Source organism: Cyprinodon tularosa, unplaced genomic scaffold, assembly GCF_016077235.1.
Source record: "Cyprinodon tularosa strain WSP-4 unplaced genomic scaffold, ASM1607723v1 ctg42, whole genome shotgun sequence".
Taxonomy (NCBI): domain Eukaryota; kingdom Metazoa; phylum Chordata; class Actinopteri; order Cyprinodontiformes; family Cyprinodontidae; genus Cyprinodon; species Cyprinodon tularosa.
This window is the reverse complement of record NW_024039141.1, coordinates 298,899-323,537: the sequence shown is the minus strand read 5'-3', so window position 1 is coordinate 323,537 and position 24,639 is coordinate 298,899. Positions and strand designations below refer to the sequence as shown.

At 38.7% G+C, this 24,639-nt stretch overlaps 1 protein-coding gene across 4 annotated transcripts in view; it reads right to left on the bottom strand.

The window, feature by feature from the left end:
• The window catches only part of LOC119792487 (ras-GEF domain-containing family member 1C-like), a 39,356-nt gene extending 16,165 nt beyond the window's left edge, over positions 1–23,191 (bottom strand). For 2 of the 4 annotated variants that reach the window (XM_038299126.1, XM_038299130.1), the window contains exons 1-4: positions 22,848–23,190; positions 2,807–3,031; positions 518–640; positions 275–412 (exon numbers count right to left, since the gene is read on the bottom strand). In XM_038299126.1, coding sequence (XP_038155054.1) covers positions 275–412; positions 518–640; positions 2,807–3,025 — 480 coding nt within the window. In that variant the 5' untranslated portion in view covers positions 3,026–3,031; positions 22,848–23,190. Of the gene's footprint in view, positions 1–274; positions 413–517; positions 641–2,806; positions 3,032–9,286; positions 9,391–22,847 lie in introns of all 4 variants that reach the window. The other 2 variants (XM_038299128.1, XM_038299129.1) reach the window with 2 other exon arrangements.
• Positions 23,192–24,639: the final 1,448 nt, after the last annotated feature.

Below are 24,639 nucleotides of genomic sequence, written 5' to 3'. Positions count from 1 at the left end.
AGCCCTTCATAAACACAGTGGTGGGAGAATCATGCTGTGGGGCTGCATTTTAGCAAAAACAGGAGAGTATATCAGACTTGATGGAAAAATTAAGTAAAACCTGTTAAAATTAAAAGACATTTTCTTTCTGCTTCTGTCTGCAAATCAGATTAAACTCCAATAAAACACAAACATGAAAAGGTTCAGCTTTACAATGCATAGTATACTCTAACTTTTAACGATTATAGTAGAAATTATGTTTCTCTAACACTGCTGTAGAAAGAGCTTTTCTGACCTCGTCACATGGAGCTATCCTGTGGATGATGTCTTTAAGATGTCCGACCATCTTCTCGTCCCTGAAGTCTGAGGGGAATGTTTCCGTCCATTCTGTCAGCAGCTGCAGGATCTTAGGACCGAACTTGCGTACTTTAACCTGTTGGTTGACATTTCAAAGGTTTCAAAATTCTACTCTTGACGTCCTCCAATCTTTAGCTGCAACATGTACAAACGGGACTGTGTAATAATGCGTGGTGCCGACCGTGTCAAGCGGGCTCTGATCCAGCTGCTGCTGCTTGATGCACAGCTCGCATACCCTGGAGAGCAGCTCAGACGGAGGAATGAACAGACGGGCGCTCAGCAAGAAGGTAAAAACATAGGCTTTCTGTGGAGAGAGAGAGAGGAGGACATTAAGAGAGATGCTCCCACAACAGCATCCATAAAAACAGAGCTGCTGGCTGTAATTAAACTAAGCAGATACTTGGGGCTAATAATCAAATTAGCACGGCTGTCACTGAGATTGTAAACTGAAACAACTCTCTCAAGCCAGCCTTTTAGTGTTTCTGTTTGTATCTGGAAGATGGTAACATTGAGGGTTTTAATCGAGCTGACACAGACGTATGGATGCAGGTCACAGGTTCCTGTTATGGGGCTTAGGGTGAACACTGGCAAACATGACATGTTACGAATTAAAGCAGTGCTATGTGTGTTACTGAGGCATGGATTCATTGTAACTGCAAACCTCTATGTATTTAATGGGAATTTATGGCAATGAAAAACATGAAGTATATAATTCAGGGGTTGACGTTAAGGATTTTTATCACTCTCCATTTGGGCAAGTGGCTTTTACATTCCATTTGCCAGAAGGAATTTTTACTTGTCCAGTATAATGTTTTATAAATATAGTTCCTAATATTCATTTTTGTATATATATATATATCAATGAAACATGTTTGTTTTTTTAAATGTTTTTTTGTAATTCAGTAAGTTTACAGGTTCCTGGTGTGTATATGCATGCGTCAGATAATGAACTCAAGCCTACATTACCGTGTTAACATGCTTTTCAATCCTTCCTGCACATTTGTTTTCAAACTAAACTTTGCTTTAAACTGTTGTGTGCTTGGTAAAATATAAATTGTAATGTTAAAAATAAAAAATAAAAACTTGATAGGTTAAAAACTTACACTACTACTACTCACCAATTTAACATGTTTAGCTCTATAACATTTAAATGCACCATTCCAATGTCTAAGAGAAAAAGTTTTAATGAAAATTTTTTAATGTATGACCACTGTACAGAAGACTGCCATATGATAGAAATATGTACACTGTGCGCATACAATTATTATTAATATTTTCCTAATCCCTGACTGATCATTTTTAATCCAGCGTGTAATATAGTATAGACTAAACTCATCATCCAGCTGCTGCTCTGCAGAATTCTCTCCCCAAGAGCTGAATCACGCCATCTAGCGGAAAATCACGCGGCTTTTTCAAATCACGCGAGAATGTGCGCCGGCAACGCTTGTGGGTCGTTTTCAGCGAATGTCGGTGATTTTAGAGTAATTTTGAGTAATACATTTTTTTTTGCGATCATTGCACTTGCCCGGCGGGCAAATGCAATGAAATTTGTACTCTCCCGACAATAAAAACTACTTGCCCCGGGCGATCGGGCAAAGGTTAACATCGAGCCCTGTAATATAATTGCAAAGTGTATCATTTATTTGAATTCAGCGCCAGTCAGGCAACGTTTTGTAGAACCATCCATTGCTTCCTGGCGTCTGTGTCTATATTGGAAGGGGAATCTGTGCCTATAGCAGGTTTTCTTTCAGGACTGTCCTGTGTTTACTTCCACCAATCTTCATTTAGGGGGAGCTTCCCTTGCCTTACTGAAGAAAGGCCTCCCCACAGCCTAATGCTGCCAGCATCATGCTTCAGCACTCCTAATTCTCCAAGTTAGGTCATAAAGGTATGTTTTATTCTCATGAGAACAGAGCATGTTCTTTTGCTTCCCTGAGCCCCTAAATAGCTTATACCAGACTGAAAGCATAACTGTTTCTATCAATGTACTTGAAACTCTTCCATCAAGAAAAAGATGGCCCTGAATTCAAATGGTCATCCAAGTTCTAACTTAAATGCAAAAGTTTAAAAAACATGCATCCTTTTGCTTTTACAATACTGCTGTACTATCCCATCAAATTCTAATAAAATCTATTGAAAAATAAGTCTGTGGTTGTCTATAAATCTATAAATGAATCCATCAAGGTTGATTCACACTCAGCAGCTTTAGGACTAAAAGGAGCAGGAAGACTCAAGTTATCCGTTGCAAAGTCTGGTGTAACGTCGGCACATGTCATCAACCAAACGAGTTCAAAATTAGGTTAAATAAGTCTCTTCTCAATCACTGTTTTACACATGATTGTCACTTTCTGTGTGGGTGTCATGTTTTCCTAACTTTAGTCATCTTAATTTATCTATTCTTCATCTTTCTCCAGTGGATTATTTAAAGCATCAATGAATTCATTTCAATAATCCCTGTGATTTTGTTTACCTCTGGGTAGTAGTCGGCAGTGGGCACCAGGTTCTGGATCAGGGTCTCCAGGGAAGCAGAGGTGATAGGAGGCCCGTCAGCCAGACAAGCCGCTGGCCCCGGGCCCTCCTGATGGGCCCCCCCCTCCTCCTCCTCTTCCCCAGGCTCTGCGCAGGCCAGGTGGGGGCTGAAACCACTGGAAGTGGTGAACATGGTGCCTGGGCACACAGTCTGGGGCATTCCTGACTAACACACACACAAAAAAAGACAGTAGATGGTAACAAATGAGGAAGAGGAATAAAGGAAACAAGTTTTATGCAAATTCATGTCTCTCTACATGTACTTTCCCGGTAACAACCACATACAGCAAATAAAACACTGTGCAGTTATGGAGACCTCTATTATCTAAAGTAAATCAGGTTTCCAGAAATGGAAATGATGATAAAGATAGACTTTAGATGAACTCTGATTCACAGAATACTGAAGACTAGATCGTAACTGGTTTATCTCAGCATTTCTTATCCGTTCTTCTGTGGGTTTTTTTTTTTTAGCTCTGTCAGATCAGAGTCATATGAGCAAACCCCAAAAAATCTGCCATCAATAACAAGAATCCTTTTTGTTTATCTGTTTAAAACAGTGAGGACTAAATTCCCATAACTACTTGCATATGTTACTCCATGGTTCTACTGAACATGTATGGTAATCAAACCGCTTCTCTGCTCTTCCTATGGGGGACGATTAGTAGTTAACCACAGCTGAGAGGGATAAAATGCTTATGCATACGTATGCTATTGTGGGCCTATTTTTCAATAATAATGATGCTAATAATTTATAATAATAAATGCATTTATTGAATGTTTTTAAAATAAATTACAGGGTAAAAAAAGAAAATAGCTGCATGTTAAAACAAACTGCAGTCTTCATAGCAACAGTCAGTATTTTTAACAGCTGGGTTGTAATTGTTGTTTGGCTCTTGTATTTTCAATGAAATGCATTCGTTCTCTGCATGCAAGTAAAAGTCTAACCCCATGGATATAGACTTTCACTGCCCCTTTATGTACATAATGAAGTTAATGGTTGAAATGTTTAAACTCAGAAACAGTGGTAGAGAAATTAGGATTTTGGAAAATAAATGAATGCATAAGGAAAATGTGGGTTAATACTTAACAGTATTATCATTTTAGTATTGGAGGAAAATATTGGAAATGTGTGTATTTCTGTCTGTTGAGCTTTGAAAGATTTCCTCTGCTGCTCTAATTTATAATTCTTTTAAAAATATTTGTCTAGCCTCTAGTGGCTTTTGTTTTATTTTATTTATCTTTCTAATAATCAGTCAGGAAATGGGATTAGAGAGAGATGGAAGACACGCAGCAACAGCCCGGGACTCAAACCTGTGATACTGCGTCAAAGAGCAAAGCCTCTGTAGATCGTGCGCTTAACCCCTGCACCAACGCCGCACCCCATAAAGTGTCATTTCATTCCTAACTTCTCCTATTTTTACAGAAGTTAAGAAAACTTTCCTTTTTTTTCAAACGCAAACAGCATTGTAATATTTTCACTTCTAATCACTTTTTTGGTTTATGTATTTCTCTCTGTATAATCATGACTATGATGCTATAATAAGCCCTTAATGTTCAGAGGGATTTTGACCTGTTACCATTAAAATTGAACCAGCAGCATAGATTTTGATATTTGAAACAACAGTATTGCTTTTAGCATAAGAGAAAAACTCTAAACTGCCCTGTCAGAGCATTTAGAAAATCATTTCAAATCCGAACCAAACAATAAAACCCTGATCCATGTACGATCAAATGTTGAAAATTTTTCTCCACACAAACACAAAAATGAAACTAAGAATAATCTATTTTTTTTCTATAACCAAAGTAAATAATTTACTTTAATCAATTTTTTTGAAATAATAAAAATAGATAAAGGGTGGGACATATGTTCTGATGCTTCCATGGGGATGATTCTGTCATTTGTTTATTTTTTCTTCGATCATAACTATTACCTCTATTAAAGAACCTGCAGCTCATTTTAAACATTATATCTGGTACAAAAATCAGAGAAAATCAGTGTCAGATGAGACCTATGAAAACAGAAGCCTGATCAGGGGGTCTCTAATAATTGTGTAGGGATCTACTTTAAGTGAATTCAAATTCATTTGCAAAAGAAAAAAAAAGTAAATTAATCAAGTGTAATGAGGCCAAGTAATTACTCTCTATTGTGTTTGATCTGTGAGGGTCTACATTTTCACTAACTAGTTTTCATTCTTTTGCTGTTTCCTGTTCATCCTTAATCTTCACAGCAGACACTCTCAATCCATTCACCTCCTGACCCGCTTTAATTATCAGGGTGTGAGTAACAAGCCCCCCCCACTCCAAAGAGGCAGGACAGAATAAAAATGGGTCACCGAGTTGCTGTGGAGACCGCTGTACCCTGCGAGCACTTACGTGGCCTCAACGCCGTCCCGTATCTCTTTGTCTTTATGAAAGCTGCGGCTAAGACGTTCCAACGAGTCAACACGCTTCACTCAGAGCTCACAAGTTATAAAACCAGCACTGCAGTCCACAAAGTGGCGGATAATAGTGCAGCCATCACTTTCATCTTGCAAACAAGAGAAACTTCCTTTAATATCAACACTGAAATGAGAAAATGTGTCAAAAAAGTAAGATGCACATTATGCCCTTTGCTTTTTGCAGATCAAAACTGCTGATGACATCGCCTTGTATCTGGTTTAATCTTCGAAGATGCTGTCACTCTCTCAGCACCCCCCTAAGGCTAAAAACAAAGCTCTACCTCTGGGCGTCACATGGCCAGTAAACCACCAGACCTTGAGCAACACTAATTTCAAAAGTAATCATGATATCTTCTTCCTGCTGGGCGTAGCCAAGACAACAGCCAGAGCTGAGGCAAAATAAATACTAACAGCTCTTTTTTACAAGCTTGAAAGAAAATATATTGAACTCCTCTGTTATATCAGACTTTCTAGCAATTAAATAAAAGAAAGACTGTCAATGTGGGGGTAAATACTTATACAATTATTGATCATAACTATAGAAATTTTAAATAAAAATGTCAAACACTTCTTGGACAATACTTTGTCATAATCATTTTAGCCAATTTGTTGGGTCCTTTAGGAAAAACAAAAGCTTGTGTCTAAACAGGTTTGGTTTTAGGGGCTTCAGCTCTTTATTGTCCCATTATCTTTTCGCACTTATTCATGCACTTTTGCACACCTAGACACAAATACCCGCAGACAGGCAGACAAAGGGCTGGGGGATGGGCCAATCTTCATGGAAGCTGTTGTTGTGGTCTTCCTTCCTTCATACAGCTACTGTTGATATACAGGTCTCATAATGTCTGTGGTCAAAGAGGGCCAGCATGCTTCCGTCTACTCTACTTCACTCTATAGTACACTGAGAACAGAGTATAAATAGCAAGAAAGAGAAAAAAAACGCACCAGAAACTTTCCCTGGTGATCTGATAGAACTTTTATCAGCAAAGGGAAATCATTATCAAGACACTAAGGTGGAAAACTCCAGTGTATTAGCAGCTAATATTAGATTAAACTGTCAGTTTTGGAAGAATTGAGAAAAAAAAAAAATATATATATATAAGAAAACCCCCAAAGCATCTCTTGAATTTGCTTAATAGTGCAGCAGAAAGCTGCTCTCGTTCCAATAAAAGATAAAACACTTTCTCTCAATTAGATTCCCCAAACTGCCAAGTGTGAGATGTCCTTAGTGCAACCTCCACTTGATTGGATTACAACATGCATCAGCAGCGATATAAAAAAACACCCAGACGTGATCAAATTCAATCTTTATCTTTGACAACAGATAATTTATGGGTACTAAAAGAACGTTCCCCATAAATTCTTACAGCCTGCTCAGGTCTACCTGTTTCTCATTTTTATTTGCCAGGTATTTCATGCTTGCCAACGCTCACTTGTTTTCATACATGTTTTGGAGTTTTATTCTGCTTGATCACATTGTCAATCATTTCCTGTATAGCTTTGATAGTGACCAGCGCCCCTTTTTTATGCTCGCCGTGTTTTATATTCCTCAGCGCTCCTCCAACTCCCACAGAGATTTATGATTTCATCAACGCTCTGCCAGTCAGTCTGCAGGATGGGAGCATAACTCAGCTCATCACTGAGCCTGTAAATTATCTTTTTTTATTTTAATGTCTAAACTACCGATTCAGACTCTGATTCTTACTAAAACACATTCAAAGGAAAAAACATTCTATGTAGCTCTGTGATAGCAGAAGGAATTTTGAGTTCAACAGAAACTGAAATGAAAATGTATGTTTTTAGTTTAATCCATCCAATAAATAACTTGACTGATCAGAGCTGATTAAAAGGAAATTGATAAATACCGTCTACTGCTTTCTTAAAACATTTTTCTTCCTTTCTTTTTACCATGCACCTCAACCTCAATTCTAAGTAACTGACTAAAGTTGCAGTTTGGTGTGAAACTACTTCCAAATTTCCTCATGGCCTACTTGCAGTGACAGCTATATTACCACTACTTTTCTTGGATTGTCAAGAATCCGTCCAAAAACAAAGCTCAACTTAGTATATAACTTATCTCCGGTATTCTACGCTCTGAGCTCCCACTGTGTCTGTCAAACTGCATGAAAAAAACTCACTAAGAAACAAGCATCCAAGAACAGGTGAGCATGGCTCTGAGTGCTTTGCTTCTCCCCTTAGATCTCCAGCTGCCAGCCAATGGCGGCGCTTTGCTCAGTCTAGACAGCTGAGTAGGTGTCATTGTTCAGGCTGTTATCTCCGCTATCGGAGGGAGCAAGATCAGCCGGCTTTGTTCTGTCTGGAGATTTCTGTCAGCACCCTTAACTTGGGAGTTGTGTATGTTTGGCGTTTCTTGATGAAACAATGGCATTCCTGCTTAAGCTGTCAAACAGCTTCGAGTTAATCTCGGTATTATAGTAGCTACTTCTAATTTAGTCTCTGTGAAACCTGCCTTATAAATAGCATAGCTGTTGATGACACTTTGGGTGTCGATGTAGAAGGATTAATGATGAAGAGGTTCCTTTGATGGTGGAGAATAATCAGCATTAGTGCTTCACACAAGCTGCCTTCTGACCTTTACCATTAGAGTCAGAGGTTTAAAGAAGGGCAAATGGAGTACAGTAGCAGCTCATTGGCCCGCCAGAGTCTCGGGAGATTGTATTGAATGGTCGAGCCATCTCTTTGCACAACCGAGACAGCAGCATGTGTGGTAAAATCCCCTGAGATATGTTCTAATTTTGCTTCGCTAATTGACTGATGCTGGAGGACATCCAGCCATCAACCAATATCTAAAATAAAGAGATTTCACCTGACTTATGGTGTTTGCTTTTTGAATCAACACAGATGCCAAAAAAAAAAGACTAATTTAGTAAATACAGAGACAGTATACATTGTGCACACTGTCACTTTTCCATTCAAGTGTAGATGGAGTTTAAAAATGCTTTTTTTGAGAGGTAAGAGAAATTAACCAATACCAACTCTTTATCTCAGGTTTTCTTAACCTTATAAATATCAGCCGTGCTGCGACTTTCTACACCTTTGTTTATAGATGTTGGAGATCGGCCTGTTTTTCAGTGTAGTCCTGTTTCTTTAACTGTGATTGGCTGGATGTGCTGTCTTCATCCTCTGATATGGAAGCTGGTTCGGAGTTTGTCTGCCTGGCTGTGTGTTTACTGGATGGGGCTGCCCTTTACAGTTGCTTTTTGTATCTCTGCTTCTGTCTCCTTGAACCCCAGTTGGCCTCGGCAGATGGCCGTTCACACTGAGCCTGGTTCTGCTGGAGGTTTCTTCCTGTTAAAAGGTAGTTTTTCCTCTTCACTATCGCTACAAGCATGCTTAGTGTGAAGGATTGCATTCGAGTCAATGAGTCGATGAAATCAACTGGTTTTCTTTAGATAGAAAATTTTGAATCGATCTGACTGGATGATCTTGTGAACTGTAAAGTGCCTTGAGATGACATGTGTTGTGAATCTGCACTATAGAAATAAACTGAATTGAATTGAACTGAATTGAATTAGCCCTGGTCCTCAGGTTCCACTGTCCAACATGTTTTAGGTGTTTCTCTGCCTCTACATACCTGACCTGAATGAAAAAGTGATCAAGAGGCTTTAGATTTATTTAATGTCTGCCGAGGATTTAATGCAATCCTTTGAATCAGGTGTGTTTGAGTAGATTCCCCATTTGACACATGAATGACAGTAGGCAGGTGGCATCAGGTGTCTGATCTCTGTTTCTTTGCAGAACAATGACTTTTTGCTTCGTTAGAGCTCATGTTCAAGGGGAACTCAGAACTTCCATAAAGCACCGCTCTAACTTGTTCAGTCATGGATCCGATCCTATAAAGTTACATAGGGGAGTTTTGGAGAAGAGCAACCTAAGCGGAACATGGATACATTTCAATAGCTGCATATTAAACTGAAAAAAAAAAAAAAAAAAATTAAGATATATCAAAAATGACATCTTACTTTAAGCTATCACTTGTCGTCTGATTAATTCAGCTCAGAATCATTTGCCCACCTGGAAGCACTTGTGACGCATTTACCCTTTTTTTTCAAGGTAACCAGTTGATCTTTAATATAAAAATAGAGAAAGAAATGACATAAGACAATGACGTTGCTAAGTAGCAACCTTTGAGCGTTCCACTTTATAGATCTCCTGTATATATTAACTTTTCACAAAAAGAGCACATTACACTTGATCTTCCACAAAAAAAATCCTTAATTTACTAAACCCTTACATTCCTGTAGAGGCTGTTCTTTAAGACACATATGAAGAAAGAAAACTGTATGACAGTGTATATTCAAAAATTATTAACTTCAGAACTGCTAATTGAGCCAAATAATTAGTCCTCAATAAAATTTTATGTTTTAATTTTATTATTTTTTAATTTTATGCTACACTGTAAAGAACAAAAGTGCTAAAAAGTGTAACTTTAACTGTTTCATTTAAAACTACTTAGTTGCGTGGGATGAAAATAAAGTAATAAATTGTAATAACATAATTTTAGCTTCTGTCTTTGATGCATTACTCAATCTTTTTATACCCTAAGAATTTCACATTTCCACATTTTTTTTTTTTGAGTTGTAACTACAGATTTGCATTGGAAGTATTTTTATACCAGGCTTGGACTGGTAATCTGTGATACCGGGCATTTTCCCGGTGGGCCGGCTATCCTTAATTCATACCGACATTTACTCTCCGGCCAAAGCAACTACCTGAGACAGGAAATAACTCAAGGAGCTCAAGAAGTAATACAATGTTAACTACCTAAATGATGCATGCAGTATATATAGCCCTTCCTTGTCATGCACATCCTTGTGACGGTTGGGATATGGTGTCATTTTCTATTTCTTCAAACTGTAAAATCCTTGCAACAAACTAAATTATAATAAAATTAAAATGCATTCTTTAAACCAAACTATGACGTTCCTTTATATTTGGTGAATTTATGTTCGAATATTTTGCAAAAATAGGTTGCGGTGAATGATGGGGTTTTGCATTATTCCGTTTTATTGCCCACATGCCACCTAGAGTCGCAATGAATGCTTACACACCGCTAAGCTTTCATGTATTTATTCTTGAACACCTGCCTGTCTGCCTCTATATTGTATTTTTTAAGTTGGTGTTTTTACAACACTCAGGCTTACTTTGTAGACCTAGTATGTGTGAGTGGGTATCTGAATGGCTTTGTGCAAGTGGATGTCATGCAGCTGCAGTCACTGTTGCGTCCGTGTTAATAACCAAAGCCAATAAAACCGCATTATAGAAGTCTTGGTGAGGGTTGTCGTGTGATGCTTGAAAAAACATCGGTTAATCCACAATGTGTTTTGTGTTTATCATTTGAGATGCACGCGTTTGACAGTGCTTCTATTTTGAAAAAAATGCCAGGGCTGAAAATCGTTCCCAGCCTGTTTTAAACATTCACTTTTCAACTTTATATAACTGAATAACTTCTATGTATTGGACAAGCTTTACTGGTGCAACACGGTTCTTTGAAGAGCTTCATATCTTTTGAGAAAAGCGCAGCAAATATCCGGCATGAGGTGTTGTAGCTTTGTTTTTGTTTTTTCACTGCTTCCTGGTTTTAGCAGGCATCACAACTGAAGAGAGGTAAAAATAACCCCATCTAAACCAAGAAGGTGGTAAAAAGCTGCAACCCATACCTCGTTTGAGAGCAGGAAGCACACCTCTGGGTGTAGCGCATACAGTCTAGGCTCTTTACTGTTACAAGTATGCCTTGTCAGACTCAATAAAGGCGTGTTCCCCTTTACAGACGGCATACGACTTCCCCGGTTCTCCCCGACACCATCTGATTTACATGCTCCAGCACTTCCTTTCTAATTTAGGATCCACATGTTCGCCCATTCAAACACGTCATAACTTCCTTTTTTTTAATCTATTTTCGAAGAGTGCCCCACAAAAGCGGATCCTTGCATATTTTTGGGACCTGACACTGTTTTGTGTTCCACAGAGATTTGTAACTTTGGCCTAAATTTTCATCTCAGTTCTTTGAAAGCTGCAGTGTAACAGCAGAAATAAATGTGAAGGTAAGGAAAATCCCTCTTTGTTCACTCAGATTCCCCGTCTTCCTTCTGAATCTCCATCTTCACACCCTACTTTCAAACATGTCCGGTACAGATGGCCCTGTAGGAGTCTGCTCTCCCCCCAGCGGGATCTACTGGCATGAGAAGCTTTCTTGCCGTCCAACAGTCTCCACAGGAGCCCAAATGTGTTTTGGCGTCCGGATTGAATGTCGTGGCATCCGAGCTGAGCCAACCTGGCTGCTGAACCGCACAGTGACACAACAGAGCGACCGCAAAATACCACGCATGTTCCTGTGCACTCATCGCAGCAAAACTCACCCAGAGGATTGTTATTGTGTAATAAGACAACAAGAGAGCTCTTTGTTCATAAAAAAAAACACATGCATGCACACTTGCACCCACCCAGCAGCTACACACAAGACTAAATTCCATGCAAAGTATTTCACTCATTTATCTGACTCTCCATTAGGTCCACGGCAGAAAGAAGCAGCAATCGCTGCCGACCAGGACACACCTCCTTTAAATCCTTGATGCTGGAATTCCCCTGCATTTCCCCTGTACTAACTGAACAGACATACACTCAAAATTTGGCAACTGTTTCAAACACTGCATCTCCATCAGGCCAATCCTCCCTGGGAATGTCCGTCCTTGCAGACGGTCTGTCCATGTATGGGTTTGTCCTCATTCCTCTCATGGCCAGCTGTGGGCATCCAAGCATTTGCGTTTCTGTTTGTGCATGGTCTCACTGAAGGGCACACACATTTAAAGTGTGTTTTAGTTCGAGTTATGACGTCTGTTAACTTTTTTTTTTTTTTACTTTAAGTGCTTCAACTAAACCTCCATGGTTCTTTAATAAAAAAGAGAGATCTTGTTTCGCATATCTTAGTTTTTCTTCATTGGCTTCCTGTTAAATCCAGAACAGAATTGAAAATCCTTCTTCTGTTATATAAAGCACTAAATAACCAAGATCCTTCTTATATATATATAGGGATCTGATTATTTCTTGTGTTCCCAACAGAACACTTCATTCTCCATGAAGGTTTACCAGTGGTTCAGATCATTTCTAATAGTTGAATTGGAGACAGCTCTTTCAGTTATTAGGCTTCTCTACTGTGGGATCAAAGGCCAGTTTAGTCTCTGAGTCAGACACCCTGTCTACCTTTAAAATTCAGCTTAAGACTTTCCCTATTGTCAAAGTTTATGTTAGAGTGGCTCAGGTCATACTGAGCTATCTTTATTGTAATGCTGCTATAGGTTTAGACTGCTGGAGGGCATAGGGACCACTTTTCATTATTCTGCTTCATTCTATCTTTATTATCCAATTATGTAGTATTTGTTAGTTCAACTGTTGTTGTTAGTTCACTGCTTTTCCCATTGTAGTAGATTCATCTGATCTGTTCCTGGTTTACTCTGACATCATCCTGGATTGAAATATCAGTTGGGCTGCTGTCATTAACACCTTTTTTTTTTTTTTTTTTTTTTTTTTACAGATGTTGGAGTTGGGCCTGTTTGTTTGGTGTGGTCTGTTTCTATTACTACTTATGTTTCTATTACTGTGACTAGCTGTATGTGCTGTTTTTCATCCTCCCTCTGAGCTTGTCTTGCCTTTCCTGGATAGGGCCACCTATCCAGGAAATGTAAATCTTAGTGTAAATCTGCTTATTTTTATATGCCTGCTTCTCTCTCCTTGAACCCCATTTACCATTCGCCAGAGGCCACTCACGCTGAGCCTGGTTCTGCTGTGGGTTTCTTTCTGTTAAAAGGGAGTTTTTCCTTTCCACTGTCGCTACAAGCATGCTTGGTGTGAGGGATTGCTAAAGAGTCAATGAGTCGATGCAATCGAAAGAAAACTATGAGCAAATCTGACTTTATGATCAAATTAAATTGCCTTAAGATGCAATATAAATAATTTTATTGAATTGAAAACTCTGAAACATAAAAAAAAAATGCATATGTCACAAGTGAGAATTACAGAGGTTTGCAAAAGCTGTGGTATTCTATAATGTTTTCATGTTACTACTGGAAACCTGCTTTACTTTTTTGGGATTGTGTTTAACTGCTCAACGACGAAAGGAAAATTGTTAATGTTGAGATTTTGGTACAAGTAGAAAATATTAGAAAAATGGAAAGTGCACTTTTTCCTCATCCCCCTTTACTCTGATACCCCAAACTAAAATGACTTACAACTAATTATGTTTCTAAAACTCTTATTATCGGAGTATAAATCCATCTGATTTGTGAAGAAAACAACACTGAACAACCATCGTGAAGATCAAGGAACACCAGAAATACTGTCCGAAATAAATAGGAGCATAAATATAAAAAGTTAAAGCTTTTAATACCTCAGAGAAAACTCTTCTTAACAAAACGGAACACGTATGGCCATCATAAAACCAAAGATCTGCACACCTCCACATTAATGAATAGGTTGCAGCTTTTCAGACTCAGCTGTTCATCCAGTCATCAGCCCCACTTTCCTTTTCCTTATACCAACCCTGCATGCTAACCAACATGAGCTAATGAGCAAGACTGAAACAGATGCACATCTAATAACCACATGGTACTAATTTCATCACGGCTGTCTCCTCTCCTGCTAAGCTGCATCTATCAGCTTATTATGAGCAGTGCAGACAGCAGCTTTGCACTGCATCAAATCTGATGTATGGTGTAGAAGCATTCTATGGGGTAGCATGTTCCTGGTGCATGCTCCATGTGTGTTAATATCATGCAAACAGGGCTCTAAAGTACAGAGCTCACAAAGTCATATCTAATTTCAGGTTAGCATGTTAAAAACCTGACATTTTTATTTCATATGAAAAAGACCAGCAGTGATTTTTGACTGTGATGCAGAAAAGCAAATAAAAACACTTGGGATCCTGTTGATCCAGGTTGGTTCAGAAAAGATTTTGGAGCTGCTGAACAACTTGTAAAGACTTGCTGCTGTCATAAGGCAGCACTGGACACATGGAGGGGTGGGACAGCAGCTGTTACAGCACAAGTGTCTGCTGTCAACACTTCCTTACAAAACAATACATTGTAAGGAGATAATATACTTGCAACTATTCCAGAAAACAAATCCGAACAAAGATGATCTCACATAAGAAGATATCTGTCAATATATCAATACTACACATCTTTTGGATGTTATTACTCTTTATAAAAAGCAGGCTGTGTAAACATCCCATCAGGTCTTGCACTGTTATTTAGATGTATTTTAACTGTTCGCTCTCATTTACACTTGATGATCAAAGTTTGGCAAAAGTTGGATCATGTTATCTCTTAGTCTGCTTTGTTTATATGAAATAATTTCAACTAAAAACAGGTAAGGCTAACAACTTGAATCAGTAAATGATGCAAAAGGGCCAAAAAGCAGGTCAGGATTTTAACACTGAAAGGTCACTTCAGTATAAATATCTAGAAGCGCTCTTTAATGCCTGACATTTTGGCTATAACACCAATGGAACCTTTACTGTCCCCAAAAGGGGACAATGCATTTAATTATATTAAATTGCATCTTATATTGTATCATAACTTATGCTAAGACAGATTTTATTTGTCATTTTGTTTACACAAGTGTAAAAGAAAAATTAATTTTGTTTGGAACAGCTCTCTGGACGATTTCATCTTTTTTAAAAGTGCATTCTTGAAAAATAGTAAAAAACAAAACAAAAAAAACAACAACAAAAATAATCTTCATCTTCCCTGGTTAAACAAATGTTAGATCAATAAATATTTTAGCTAATCTTAAAACATAATAATGAAAAAAACAACATAATACTAGGCAACATAAAGGTACGCTAATGTGAAATATAGGTCTATGTGTAAAAAAATGAGAACTCATTTGCATTTAATATAAATAAAGATAAATAAACAGTTAGGAACCAGGCCAACAATACACAGCACCATATTACTGCCACTGTATGTTTATTTTTTTCTCTTAGAAACAAGAAAAGAAACACAAACAGTGGCGTTGCACAGGAATAAAAGGGGAAGTGGGTGCATTAGAGTGCTTCTGTTATGAATGCGACAGACTCAGGGTTGATGGGTAAAACCCTTATCTCCAGATTGCTCCCCTAGGCAGCTGTGAGCAGCTCATGTCTCCCTAAGGGTTATGGATTAAATAGAGGACAACATTTTGTTGGAATGCCGCAATGACAAAAAAGGAGCCCTGATCATGATTTAATAAATAAAAAATAACGTTGTTATGCTGCAAAGCTTGCAACACTAATCTGGATAGCTTAAAAAAAATCATAAACGGGACGATTCAAGGAAAAATGCTTTGAACTTTGATGATAATCCACATTATGATCCTAAACCAGGGGGTGGCAGCAGTGACTATTGACAGCTCCAGTACTGGCCTCAGAAAAGTCCAGAAGTATTATAATGAAGACAAAAACATGGGAAAGGTGAGCTATGCCTAGCTTGAAGTCAACAAGAAAGCGGAGTGCAGAATAAATGAGGCAGAACAGACACCAGAGGCTGCAGACACACACTGTGTCTTATTTATAAACGTATGAAAGGATTTTAAGGAAATTGTTACCAAATTTGCACTTCATGCCAAGGAACCATTAATTAAAATAAAAAAAAATGTTAGCAATAGGTGTAAGTAACAATATGATGGCAAAACATGCAGCTTGATGGAGGTCTGTGCTCTCCAAGTGCTTTTCTAGTTGCATATAAAAGGATATTATTCTGCTCAATCAGCTTGTTATCTTAATTATTATTCACATCCAAATGAAAATGTATTGTTTGATTCTGATATTAGATCAGAATCAGAATTAAGTTTATTGCCAAGTAGGTTTGCACTTACAAGGAATTTGACTTTGTGTTGATAATGCAGACAAATTAGATATACATACAGAATACAGAAGCTATAGCTATATACAATATAAAACGTACAATATACTATAAACCATACATAGTATATAGCTATATACTATATACACTGTAGACAGTAGATAGATTAGCTTTTTCCCCTTATAAACAGTGTAAGACCAAGATATAAGAAACTACCTTAAAAGCATTAAGATGAAAGGATAGATTGATTCAGTTTAAATTCAGTTCAAAAATCCTGTATTAATCCCAAAGGGAAATTAAATTAAATTCTGGGTATTTAAAAATTTTATGTAATTTCGGACATTTAGGAAGTTTTCTCAGCTGGAAATGTTAAAAAATGCCTCCATCCTCATAAGTTTATTATAAACTGGTGGGACACATGAGATAAGAGAAAATTCTGAGTCCATTGATAATTTCATTACTGATTGCAGCAGCCTAAATGATTACTGCAGTGGTTTACTGAACACACCAGGGATCCAATATACTTCAATTGCTTTGGTGACCCCTCTAAATCTATAGGGATTGACCGTCAATAGTTGCACATAAGGCAGCATACCGGTAGCTGGGAGCAGCTAGAAAAGCACAGGCTGTTTCCATGGAGTCAAAGCTCCAGTTGGGAGGTAATTAGATGCCTGTTGTTTCTCCACTGTGACGCCCCCTCCTCTCTCTTGTATTTCCCTAGAACCCCTTGTTTGCCCTCTGTCTTTCTGTCTCTTTCTCTCTGTTTCTCGTGACGGAGCAATTCCAGGCGTGAAGTCCATCTGCCACGACCCGTCAGCGAGATCGGCCCCTTCATCTCTGTGTCAGTGGCAGAGCTGCCATTGAGCCAAAGAACATCCAAGGCCTGTCAGAGGCACAAACCATCACAGTGCTCGGTCCCTTATTCTCTTCAGCATTGTACTGAGACTCAGAAGAAAAAAAAAGTGCAAATTCATACCGATATTTCCACAGGTTTAAACTATTATACGTTTTTGCTTTTTGTACTTTTTTCTTTTATTTCTATTGTTAAACAAGCTAAAGGCCAATTTATGCTTCTGACGCATAGCCTCTGCAACCGTCAAATCCGTCTCTGTGCGCGACCACTTCCCTTGCGCAGAGGTTCTGCAACCGTCGTCGCACACCTCAAAAAAATCCTGACTATGCGTAGGATGGTCACAAACCCACGCAGACCTCAAGCAGAACTGTGCAGAGAAAAAGCAGCTGAATTTGGTCCTTGGTATGTCTTTCCAGCGGTCTGTGTGGTCGTCCTTCTCTGGTCGTCCAGGGATTCGGTGCCAGGGCGAGTCATTTTTAAAAGCCAAGAAACAACTAAAATGGACAACTATGACGAAAGGTTAATCAAGGAGGTTTTGAAGTACAACCACTTGTATGATGCCTCAGACAAATTACATACAGATGCCAAGGTCTCTGCCAAAAAGAAGTTCTCGTGACCATCTGCCGAAGTACTCATGAGTTCTCGAATAGGCTCCACCTTGCGCTTTAGCGGGAAACTGCCGTGAGTCCCTAGAAATTCCAAACTGACGGAGCAGAAGCATACCAGCAAAATTTGTTTGTAACCAGACCCAAGCAACATTTGATATGTTAGTTGCAAAAGTCTAATCTAATAAGTTAAAACTATGGATGTTGTGACTGCAAAGGTTAAGAGAGAATCCAGTTCAGATTTGGTGAAAATGTTAAAATTGATGGCCTAAACAGAGTCTTTACTTTGACTTAAAATTAGATCACAAAAAGCACAGACATCTCTCGACTTAAGCATAAAAACATCAGAGGTATGGCCAAATGTCCCTTGGATGATGAAGTAATTATCAGGTACTGCATAGCTGCTACTGAAGGAAGAGGACTCAACATCCGCAAGGCGTTCGAAAGAAAATTTGGAGGAAGTACAAAAAGCGTTAAGCATCTTTGAGATTTATTCTGGCTGCAAGAGAGCAAGACTTTTATCAGATAACAGAAAGGCTAAATATACTGCATCAAAGTTGCTCTTTTTTACATGAGCAATATGAAATTAAACCCAAAATTCTAATCAGTGCTTATGAAAATATTTAGTGGTAGTAGCATCATGTTTGGTAATAGCATAAGGTCAAGTCAGCTCTTTACAATGAGTCTTTAATGAAGCGGGTTTCCTGGGTAGAAACAGGACAACAAAATCCAGTCATGTCTTAAGGGCAGCATAGTGAGATTCTTTGCAACACACAAAGCCCTCCCCCCCGTACACACACAGAAATAAACCTGAAGACGATAAAGCTGTCATCTCTACCAGACTAACAGCTTCTGGGTGTGCCTCCCCGTTGACCTGCCCTAAAAAGACCTCCATAGTTTGGCCTCATCCTCCGGAAGCGTTCCTCTTTCACGTCCAGCCTAAAACTTCACACCATCATTAGCAGAGCTGCTGTTATTCCCTGCTGATCAGACGGGAGGGAACATGATCCGGCCTGCTGTCTGTACCTGCTGCATTCTTGTTACCACTGACTTCTGACCGACCCCTGCTTCTGGTGGCTCGTACCTGCATAGCTCCCTGTCTTCAGCAGTGCTGGAGTAAGCTGTCTCTTTTAATTCATGTCTGATCTTGCTGCTCAGGGAAGCAGGCCTTCATGATCAGAGCACCCACAAGGTCACCTAATGCAGTGAACCAAGAAAAGTCCAAACAAAGACCAGCTTAATCACTGGTGGGCAGAGGATGATGATGAAACAAGGCGGGGGTTTTATTGGCAGCATTTAATTCAATTAATCCAAACAAGCATCACATGTGATTCTGCTTAGTTTTATTTTTATACCACCAAGACACTATAAATGAGCCCTCAAGCATCAAGAAGGCACGGTGCAGAGACTGAAGCTGTGGATATGTGTGCACGTTCCAGAGGCACATGAAGCATTAGGAGCATTATTAACAATCTGGACAACGTGTCCCTGCCTGGCCCTTCTTTAAACTGAGCCAAGTTTGCTTTCCATCCACTGTAGAAAACTGTAAAAGGCATAAAATACCAGCTACTGCTGCAAGGCTCCTGCACTCCTATGGATGCCCTACCTAATCTTTAAACATGTTTGTAATTCCAGGAAATACGTGACAATATACAAACAGGAGGTAATGCTTTACACCAATATTTCAACTCACATCCATCCATCCATCCATCCATCCATCCATCCATCCATCCATCCATCCATCCATCCATCTTTACAGGAAAAGTAAATGTTGAAAACATATATGTAAAGAAGTGCATTAAAATAAAACAAACCCAAACTGATCTGCATAAATAATAACACAAATATTGGCGGTTAGAGAAAGAAAAACTAATTTAAGATAAATAAAGGCAGAAAAACTGTCAGGTTAGACAAAAACGTAACCCCTTCTGGGCCTTTAAGCAAATGATAATGACTTTGGAAGAGCTGCTGATTCAATTATAATTGTTATTTTGGTTACTATTAATAGTAGCCTATTAGTAGTAATTTATTTTAAAATCCTTAAATCATCATTCAGTAAATTGATAAATTATTTAATATATCAATAATGATAAATCAGCCCAAAAATGGACGGACAGCGTCTGACCCGGCATATGCTCTGTATGCCTAATGGCCTGTCCGGCCCTGGTGGTTCTATTATTAGTATAGTTAGGGAGCAATCAGCACAAAGTGTCCCAAATGCTCTGCAAGCAAACATTTTAAAGGAATAGTACACCCAAAACATGATTAGCCTTCATTTTCTACTCACCTCCATGCTGAACAACACTCTGGAGTACTTTTTTGATATCTCAAATGCATCTGGAGATCTGGGAGGCTTCTTGCTGTCTGCTGACATTCAAATAATGGAGGTCCATGGCGCCCGAGACAGAAAGGTCCATAAAAGTCCACAAAAACGTGTCAATATTCCTCCATACTGCTCGTCCAATGTAATCCAAGTGTCCTGAGTGGGTAGCATCCAGAATTTACTCGAAACGAAGTAATTTAGAATGTTTTTAGAGCATAAACAGTAGTGTATAGGATTTCCTAATAGCGCCCCCATGCGCGCTCACGATTCTACGGAAGCCGGCAGACCAAACCGGAAGGAAGTGCGCATTCAGCGTCTGGTCTGCCGATAATGCAAGCGTAGAAGAAGAAATGTGCTGTTTACCTGTGCAAAGAAAGAAACAACGAAAGAAAAATGTCTGAGGACTTCAGTGTTGAGGAAGAGCATGAGTTCTTTGCCGAGCTGAATGCGCTGGTTTGGTCTGCCGGCTTCCGTAGAATCGTGAGCGCGCATGGGGGCGCTATTAGGAAATCCTATACACTACTGTTTAGGCTCTAAAACGTTCTAAATGACTTCGTTTCGAGTAAATTCTGGATGCTACCCACTCAGGACACTTGGATTACATTGGACGAGCAGTATGGAGGAATATTGACAAGTTTTTGTGGACTTTTGTGGACCTTTCTGTCTCGGGCGCCATAGACCTCCATTATTTGAATGTCAGCAGACAGCAAGAAGTCTCCCAGATCTCCAGATGCATTTGAGATATCAAAAAAGTACTCCAGAGTGTTGTTCAGCATGGGGGTGAGTAGAAAATGAAGGCTAATCATGTTTTGGGTGTACTATTCCTTTAACCTAAGATTAAAAAAAAAAAAATTAACTAAAGGCAGTCCTGCATAATGTAGCCAGAAGTCAGTACTTACACACAGTAATACTCTGTAGTTTTTGGTTTTTGAGATGTCTTGATTAATCCTCTTTTAACAAGAACATTTCTAAATGTGCATTTAAAAATTAACTGAAACTATTAATATCATCGTTTTTAAGAAAAAAACAACTTATCATATTCCCTACTTCCAACATACAGTCATTTCAATAAGCAGCTTCCTGGAGCTACTGTAGATGGGGGGGCTAGGGGTGGCCATGGCCACCCTTAGCCCATCATTGGCCACCCCTACCATTTTTTCCCCCTCTAATACAAATGGTGGCAGCAGTAATACTCTCAAGCGGAATATTCAAAATATTTAAATTGTTTTTGTGGTTAATTATACACATCAATATACTAACATCAACGATGATAAGTACAGAATTCATGCTCTTTTCAGAACAAGATTTTTTATTTTATGGGGTAAAGAGAAAAATATGTCTCCACAAGTCATCTAGGAGTCTTCAGTGATACTGTATCATAGATAAATAACTATTTTAAGAAAAGCGTATCAAATAATCAATTTATATAGGTATTAGTGCTTGTAAATATGAATTTTATGCAGAATGTTTATTGATACAAGTAGGTAATGACAATGATGATTGATTTACACCCCAGAACTCAAAACGGAGTTTCATCCACTATACCTTTTATCTAGAAATTACGGATGTTTAAATATATGCGTCTATTTGTTAGCAAAGGCTGTAAGAAAGTATACCGTAAATCCTCTAATAATGGCCTGTCTCGCTGTCAGCGGAGGTAAATACTCGCCGGACTCGTATACAGGCCGGGGCTATAATTAGAACCAACGATGTTCCTGGGCAGTCCTCAACAACTTGTGATAGTAACATACAACTACCACAGGGGGGCAATGTTTGCTAATGAATCCAAGCCATTAGCATGGGAGGTCCCATCCTTACGCAGAAATCGTATAGTGACCTTATACAGTCGTTCTGATCTGAAAAACAAATGTGATTACCGGTAGGTCTGGTGGTTACCAGGCAGCGTTAAAAGGACAGAATTTCTTTGGGCTTCGTTGTTCTGAATTTCCCTTGAAATATATGACACTGGTAGCCTACTTCCACTTAGCCTGCCTCAAATAAAATTTAGCTGTTATGGCAGATGAGTTTCCATTAATAAAAAAAAAAAAAACTTTGTTTTGCAAGTCAGTTTGGCCAAGATTCCATTCTGTATTTTTTTCTTTCGTATTGCAGTGCAGAAAAATTGCAGCTTCCGGTAAGATGTCTAAATAATTTTCTATATACCTTTATGGTAACTGAACTTTTTCTATAAATGAACCAAGTATTTTATAGGTTTAAAGAGACACAAAATCTGGTTTTTATTCATTCCACTGGTAGTCTGTTTTAATCAAATAGAAATAGAGGCCTGCCTCTAATTCTGACCTCCTTTCAATAATGGCCAAGACCAAGATGTACCTGAGTGAAAGAAAGGCCCCGTCCTATATTAGAGGATTTATGGTAGTTAGTCTTTATTTAGAAAATATGGACGTTTTGCTTATTAATTTCCCTGTTGGAACAGTGAAGATTGACCCTGAGGTTCTGATGCCTATTTGCTTTCGGCCCCCCCCATCAGTGGTTATTGCCTGGCCACCCTTATAAAAATTTCTGGCTACGCCTCTGCTGCAGACTCATAATGTCACATCTGCTGAACTTCTCTTCTAATGCTAGAATGGACATTCCTTTTTTGTATGTTTTTTTTTTTTTTTTTAGGTCTATGAGAAGTAAAACATGATCCCCCCACCCACCCCCCACCCTTTAAACAGGCGCTGACTCACGGCTCCGTGTTTTTTTTTCCACGGTAGTAAAGTGATGCAAGGTGCGCCACATTCTTCACACCAGAATAAATGATGAGCACATGCATGGGTGACTAATAAAGTTTCATCCTTGTTTCATTCACCATGTTAACACCTTATAAACACATACAGGTAGCACAGGCGTACAGGCTTAATGTTAACGGTTAGTTGTCCCTCCCAGCGCCGCACTCACCAGGACTAAACTGGGATCCCCATCTCCGATTTGTATCCGATGTGAAACCAGTAGATCGGCCGCCACAGATATTCCCAAGGAAGTCAGTCGGTGATCTCAGCAGTTTATTCAGCCGTCATGAGTGGGAGAAGTGGAGTCCAGAAGTACCGCCGCCGGGTGGATAAAAGTTATTGTCAGCTGGTTTAAGGTCCTGGATCTGGGCGGATGATCAGCGGACATGGACCGATGCTTTAACTCCCTGAAGGGATGCTGACCTTCCGCTCCTGCGACACCGAGACACGGAGGACCGTCAGGTGCACCAGCACGTCCTCTACAGCCAACTGAGTAAAGCTGCGCGGAGGAGAGGAATGACTATCTACACTAGTGTCAATATACTAAATTTACCCTGCTTCCGCTTTGGATTTTCAAAATAAAATGCTTGTTGCACTGGCCTGCTGATTGGTGGTCGCGCAGGGCGGGGCTATTAGTATGCACACCTGAAGTTGCCTCACATCCATCCATCCATCCATCCATCCATCCATTATCTTTTTTTTTTTTTTTTTTTTTTTTTTTCATCCATCCATTATCTGACACGTTTTATCCCAAGTGGGGTCGCGACGGGTGCTGGTGCCACTCTCCAGCTGTCTACGGGCGAGACATTAATACTGTACACACAAACTCACACCTAAGGAGAATTTAAAAAAGCTATTTAACGTAACAGTCCTGTTTTTGGACTGTGGGAGGAAGCCGGAGTATCAAAAGTCTACTGAGTCAGCTTCTTTAAACTTGTTTTGTTCCTTTTTTAAATTTTTTTTTTTTTTACAGATTGCACTATAGAAAGTATTTCTAGATATTATTTAATGTCTTTATAGGACTATATATCAACACAAAACTGTAAATAAATTAATGAAAAGATGTAGACTTGCTTATAGCTATAATAACAATGGTTTTATATTGTATCATTCGTAGTATCATTTGGTAAGATATGCTCCATATTCTTCACACATCGTGTTTAAATTTTGTGAAAAATAATGTAAAGAAAAAGTTATTGAACCATGAAAATGACCAATATTTTATCATTAAAATGTTCAAAAGTGTTAAGTTTAGGCCTTTTTACAAAGGCTTTCTAACAGTGTCTTAGTATTTCAGTTTGCTATTGTTAAATTCCTCAAAAATTCTCAGCAACAACTAACATGTTACTGAAAATTCTCAAGAGTTTGCAAAAACATGAGATAAGCTTGCTGCTTATATCCTTTAATGATGCAGACAAATAAAAAACAAGATATCAACAAAACTAGTTTCTGACAAATTAATTTAACCATCTATCTACTTAGTAAAAAAATAGAGAATAAGCAGTAGTTAGAATATATTTGCAAAAATGTATATCTCCTGATAATCTGAATAACAAATTATTTGGGAATATTTTTTGTTGCAATCAAACAAAAAAACCTGTGGATAAATGAACATCCTCCAAAAAGTCCTCTTAGACTGAGTGCGCTTTTATTTTGAAGGATGTAATACTTCCGGTAGTGTTGTGCAGTTTCTGCAGCTACTGAACATCTTAATCTATTCTGTTTAAAGAAAATTAAAAGACTTCATGATTATATACTTGTCTCTGTTGCTGTGTAACGTCTACCCTGAGGACCCGAATGTTTATTTAATTCATAACCATAAGTTCTTTATTTAGTTGATGAATCATCTCTATTTAATGAGCTTTTAAAGCAACATGAATATTTGCCCCTTTAGCATTTATTCTTAAGCATAACTATTGCTATTACTCCAGTACAGCCTCTCTGGCACTCAACCATAACCC